At 36.5% G+C, this 6,647-nt stretch overlaps 1 protein-coding gene across 1 annotated transcript in view; it reads left to right on the top strand.

Annotated features, from left to right (window-relative positions):
• The window catches only part of BAZ2B (bromodomain adjacent to zinc finger domain 2B), a 128,548-nt gene that overhangs the window by 51,562 nt on the left and 70,339 nt on the right, over positions 1-6,647 (top strand). Inside the window, exons 6-7 of the mRNA XM_029283922.1 lie at positions 1,628-1,849; positions 3,212-3,607. Coding sequence (XP_029139755.1) covers positions 1,628-1,849; positions 3,212-3,607 — 618 coding nt within the window. The remainder of the gene's footprint in view (positions 1-1,627; positions 1,850-3,211; positions 3,608-6,647) is intronic.

The raw sequence follows: 6,647 nt of genomic DNA on the forward strand, positions 1-6,647 counted from the left end.
GATTGGAGCTTCACTGTTGCTATATTACAGAATGGGTATTGCAATATCTTTATGATGGAAAATTATAAAAACATGGGAATAATATAGTAACTGATTGGAGTAGTAGAGAAGCCTAAACAATGGGGAAAAGAGAAAGAAACAGAAAGACAAAGTTTTGGTAAGAATGATGAAATTTTGTGTATGCTTATTTGGGAATGTATTATACTAAATATATTCTACAATATAATAGATTTTGACTCTCAGAAGCAACTAAAGAAAGGCGATTCCTCAAATAAATAAGCCATATGCCATACAGGATTTTCTAGGTGATAACTAGCACTCTGAATTGCAATTGGAAACCAACTGGTAATCAGTTTCCACTTGTGGAGCAGTTGAGTCATATGGGCATAATAAGGAATGGCCAAAACTTCCCATGCTCTATCTTCCAAATTGATCTCAAGGGCAGCACCATCTACAGTGCATTTCAGTAATGCATTTGTGAGATAACCAGGGCATGAGTGACTCTCTGGAGGACTTTCCTGTTCATGAAAGGGGGCAGTTGGCACACTAGGTGCACCTGTGCAAAGGTCCTCTTGGCAACAGCTATCACCTCCTCTTCAAGCAGGAGTTGTGATTATGGATATGCCATTCTATCCATGTTGTAATAAAGATCAATATGTTTGTTCCAACTCACATCTGATAATAGTAAGCAAGTGTTGTACTTTAATGACATGTGTTCAGATGTTTCTAGTCTGTATTTAATGTTTGTGTGGTGTGGAGTGTTTATGAGCTACCAAAACAGCTCACATTTGGAAGCTGGTCTCTCTGTCATGATTTTATGCCAAACTTTTTTTTTTCTTTTTGTGCAATAGCACACATCAGAGCAATTACAGTATATAAAACCATGTGCTTTTCAGTAAGAAGAAATGGCTTGTTCTTGCCAGATTGTCTAATGTGGTAGATATTACAGCAATTATTGGATGGGTAGGTGGGGTGATATAAAAACATGGCTGTTGCATATCTCTGCTTTGTACGAGCATAATTTCCTAAATTTAATGTGCGGTATTTTGCAGCAACTGATTAAATCATTTCGCTGAACAAAGATATTATTTTCCAAATTAATCTTTGCCAACATTGATATATGTCCCAGCACAACTAGAAGATACCAGATTCATATCAGCAGGGCTGTCAGCTGGCCAACATTACATATTTGCAGAACATTTTGCAGCCTTCATTTTATTAGCTTCATTGCAATGTGATATAATGGTTAAGACTAAGGCTGAGGAGATAAAGGTTCAACTCTGTCCTTAACTTATTGGCTATTTTGGGGCTAGTAACTCTCAGCCCAGTTTTTCCTCACAGGGTTGTTGTGAGAAAAAAATGGAAGGAATGTTATGAATTCTGCTTTTAGCTCCTGGAATAGTGATATTATAAATTCACCAAATAAATAGAATTAGATATCCCTGTTTTGCAGATGGGGAATTGAAGATAACAGATTTCCCATAATGTGGGACCAAATTGGTTATCTAAGTAAAACCCAACTGAATTCTAAAATTCATGTCAGCTCATTATGAGATAAATCTCTATAGGAGTAAGAGCTGAATATTTCTAATAATAAAATATTTCAACACTCAACCTTCCTTCCTAGAAACCCAGAAAAAAAGCATTGGATAGTTCCAGCAACAGTGAAAGTGATTCTGGCTCCTCCTCAGACACCTCTAGTGAAGGCATCAGTAGCAGCGACTCAGATGACTTGGAAGAAGAGGAAGAGGAAGAAGAGGAGGAGGAAGAAGATGATCAAAGCGTTGAAGAAAGTGAAGATGATGATTCAGATTCTGAGAATGAAGCACAGCCGAAAAATAAGAACAAGGTGTGTTCATATCACAAGCTGCCTTGAACTGCTAGATATTTTTTTTACAGGGCATTTGTTTGATTTATGGGACTCTTTGTGAGGTTGCATTGGATATCATGAATTATTAGTTATTAAATGTGCTCCCTTTCAAAGTTCTCAATGCGGTTGGAACAACAGGGCAGGTTTTAAGTCTGATGCTTTTCTATCCTGATATATTAACGTGTTGGGTTGCCTGAGAATCGAAATCCCAAACCACACAAAGCATTCATAGAAATAGCCAGCTGTTCTCAGAAACCTGTTTCATATTTTTAAAATGGAGTGAAACCAACAAGCCAGTGTAATGAGCAAAAGATATCATGTTTTCATACCCTTTAATGATTTACTGACTTGAGTTTATTATTCTGCAAGCCTCAGTCTAAACTGCATTTTAGATTGAACGGCGCATTTAAAATGTCAAAAAAAAAGAAGGAAGAAAGAAAGAAACACAGCATAATCTAGTCCTTCTGTTTTGGGGAAAAAATCCCCTTGGATTTCAGTAAAATATGCTCCCAAATGACTCTGTTTAGGATAAAAAAGTAAATGCCTTAAATTAGCTGGCCAAAGTACAGATTTATATTCTTCTAAAATGGGAAATCTAGCTTGTAAACTGGGGCCCATGGATATCAAGCAAATGAAATACTCTGTGTCGCAAAGGTTTGGGTGTCCTGAGTGTTGCCATGACTACTGAATTCTGTTTACAGCTCCTCTTTTCCTTACAGAGCAGTTATACTGTCCAGTAACCAGTAACCAGAATGTAATCTTTAATGTTCCGTTAAGTTAATCGTGTGACATACATTCAAAAATAACTGATTTTTCCATAGTATTTTTTCACTATCCTAGAAACTGTAACTTGATGTTTGTAAAAGGACTTTGTGGGAAATAAGCCAAAGAAGATATATTGTAAGGTTATTTTATGTTTATTAGTAGGTAAAGTAGTTATGAGTGGATGGGTGTGTCTGCTTGCCTGCCTGTTGTGGGTGTGTGCCAGTCTGTTGTGGGTGTGTGCCAGTGACAATCAAGTATGTCATTATGGTACTTGGATGAAATAATACTAATACTATTTTGTTAGTAATGATACTTAGGGATTCATTTAAAAATGATTTGTTATCTGTATGCACTTGTATGGATACAATATTTTATTTCATTATTTTATTTTATTTGAAATCGCTTGTAATCACAAGAAAGTACCCACCCCTTTTTATGGCTAGGACCTCACAATTCCTATAGTCTTGGCATTAAAAAGGGCTTGGGGGCCAAAGCCAGTTCAAGCCTATCTTATTTTGGTGGCTTATAGTTCAAGCACCCCTATATCTCCAACAAGCTATTTTTCCATATTTACAGGTGCTAATGCATAGTGGACCAGACATGAAAGGAGATGGACAGAAATCCCAGGAAATGCCCCAGGAAAAGAGACCACACCAGCCAATACCTCTTGCGTCTGATAGCCAGACTCACTCATCATTCCAGGCCCAGCAGAAGCAGCCTCAGGTTTTGTCACAGCAACTTCCCTTTATTTTCCAAAGCTCTCAGGCAAAGGTGGAATCTGTGAACAAACACACAAGTGTAATACAGTCTACTGGATTGGTGCCCAATGTGAACCCTTTGTCTTTGGTAAATCAAGCCAAAAAGGAAACTTTCTTAAAACTTATAGTTCCTTCTCCTGATCTACTCAAGACAGGGAATAAAAATACCTCTGAAGAAGCTAGCGCATTGACCATTGATGTCAGATCAAACCGGGTGAGATGAATTTCCCTTTTATATGAACTTTTTGAGAAAGTGTGTTTTGTGTGTGTGTGTGTGTGTGTGTGTGCATGTATATGTTAATTTTAATTTAAGATTATGCTACATATCTGGAGGAGTGATAGCTATGTAATTGTCAGTACAATTATATATTATAAAATGGTTTAATGTTGTTACGTTATTTTGGCTTTGGGGCAAAAATAGAAATAGATAAATCAGGGTCCCTTGGCAAATTGCCAGCTTTCAGCCTAACCTGTCAACTTACATTTTGGATTATTGAAAAGACAAATGGGCAGAATGGGAGGAACCATGTACACCAGGCCCAAGCTGCTTGGAGCAGGATATCAATGAAATGAATACATTGAATCCTGATTTAGAGGATTTGCTGAATAACAGTTTTTCTTTGACAGAAGAACGTGTTCTTTCTTTGCTTTCTCCTCCTGGCAGTTAACATACATGGAATGCTCTGCATAAATGCTGATTATGCAGTTGCACATTTTAAAAAAGATCTCATCCCCTACTTTATGGAGAAAGATTGCACTAAAATCTGGGCTCCCTTGCCTCCGGGCTTTCATGCTGAATGCTTTAAAATAATTAATATATACATGATAAAAGAGATACTGTATAGTAGTGGCAACCTTGTACCTCCCCTGTAGAGTGGAAGACAGATCCTGGGCAAGTGAATAATTCTTGTATGAGTGTTGATAGGACTGTACTCCTCTGGTGGATACTTCAGATACAAGTGGAGAGTATCTAGGGGGGCTGGGGGCTGGGGGGGGCTGGAGCTGAGGCTGGGCAGAGAGCTAAGAAGGAAACAATTGTTTAATAATACTGAGATAATGCCAATGGGGTTTAGGACTTGTTATTCTCACAGTGCTTAGAACAAGCTTATGATGGGCTGCTCTATGCATCACGTATGAACACGTGAGGTCCTGAAAGTGAGGTACCCATTAACATTTGTAGTTTCTGTGTTAAGGACCTTAACATACCTGTAGGTATAAATACTGCTACTGAAGGCAGAGAGGATGCATTCATAAAATACTTTTTTTAAAGCAATACAGTTGATAAAATCACAATTGTTTTTTGAGAAAGATATCTTCTTTTTAACGAGCCCAATTTTTAAAAATATAGTTGAGCATGATGCCACCAAATATTCAGTGGAAGATGTTTCAGCTTTCAAATAGTTAAACAGGAAAACAAAATATATTGCTCTGTTGGCATGGTATAGTTTTTTGTGCTTTGTTATAAATCCTGGATCTATGGAAATCCAGAATGGGATTTTGACATCCAATGATGTTACACATAGGAATGAAGTCATGATGGTAGCTCCATAAATATTTCTGGTGTAGCACTTGAATTAAACAGAAAATATTAATTTTGAACCACAGATGTTTCCAAATAAGGCCTTATCCTGCTGTCATATTATGTTCACAAACAGAGAAGTTTCATACTCTTTTTTTCTTCACCTTATAACCCTTCTGGTTTTCTAAACAGGCGGAAGTTGCCTATTAAGAAGCTATTAAGGAAGAAAAAACCTCTGGGTTACTCTTTAAAAAAACCTTAAAAAGCCTTCCATTTGGAAGTGATTAGGGACAGTTCAGAAAAAAATGATATGAATATGCTTAGTACCACTTCTGGCCTTATTGTATGGTAGCTTTATTCTCCAACAAGGATAATGGGCCCCACAGATGTAATGCTACAGTGATGTGGGTGGGGTATGTGGAGACCAGCTGGCTCTATTGGCAATATAAAAATGAATGTAAGTATGGTATAATCTTTCATGAATCCAGGACACTGCCTCAAGATGTTTTCCTGTTATTCCTTCTTCTTGGGAAAAGTTCAGAGATTATGCAGCAATTAATCTGTGGTTTTTTTACTTTGGATATTTTTTTTACCAGACTCGTTGGAATGGATAAAATAGCACATATTATTATTTTCATCTCTGTGCTGTCACCTTCACACTTTTTGTAAGGGACTGTGGTCAATAATATACCTCAGATCAGACCTTACAGCAGATAAAAAGCAATGAAAGGGTTGCTTGTACTTTCTCTCATTGTACTTTCACATCTTGTCCAAAGTGCTATGTGGGAATGCATATCCTTTTCTTTTGATGAGACCCAGAAGCCTGCCAAGTGAAGGTACAGGTCACTTACATTTTTTTCACGCTGCTTCCTTGTACATACAAAGCATCTCCGATATGTGAGCCAAATGCCTATTGAAAAAGAGGTCGCACAAAAGTACCAACCTCAGAATTCTAAGCACAGTACAAGACATCCTTTTAAACTGACCTTCATGCTTGATTTCTGCAAAGGAAGAGTTGGTTGTCTTATTTTCCATCATGTCATCTCACACTACAAGGAATTCTTAAATGTAGGGATCTGTTTGTGTTATTTAAAAGTGCAAAAGCTTTGTCTGGATTGGAATGCAGTTCTTACAACTTGTATATAAAATTGGCCATGACAATTTTATATGCATATTCTTACAATTATTTTATTATTTTTTGCTTTAGTAGCTGTGTTCTTATTGGTATTAAAACTAGATCAAAGTTTATTCAAAGTATAATTGTTATCAGTGCTGCTTGCACAACTGTGCTTCATGATTAAAAGTGGAGATTTGAGCAATTGTATATTAAATACTTTTGTTTTTAAAGTAGCAGGAAATTACCCAGGTTTCTCTGTATTTTTCTCCAGAGATACTGGATCTCATTGTGTAGTGTCAATTCTCATTTTTGGATTTTCAGTTTATATTAATGGAGCATTTTAGAGTTTTGTTTTGTTTTTGTTGCTACAAATGTTACATAAAAATATTTTAAAATCAGTATTTTTTTTTTAAAAAAACCCTTTATAAATTGCCTATGGATTTTTCTGATTTCCATTTGCATGCAATTCTGAACAGAAAGTGAACATAAGGAAAAGAAATGAGGAAGCTGCTTTCAACACAATGAAAAGAACTGAACACAGTTACAAAGTGTCACACAAGGGTCTGAAGTGTAAAGTAAGAAAAAAGTTGCTTAGTAGAATAACGAAGTAAAGAAACT

This window comes from Protobothrops mucrosquamatus, unplaced genomic scaffold (assembly GCF_001527695.2).
Source record: "Protobothrops mucrosquamatus isolate PMUCROS unplaced genomic scaffold, P.Mucros_1.0 scaffold279, whole genome shotgun sequence".
Taxonomy (NCBI): Eukaryota; Metazoa; Chordata; class Lepidosauria; order Squamata; family Viperidae; genus Protobothrops; species Protobothrops mucrosquamatus.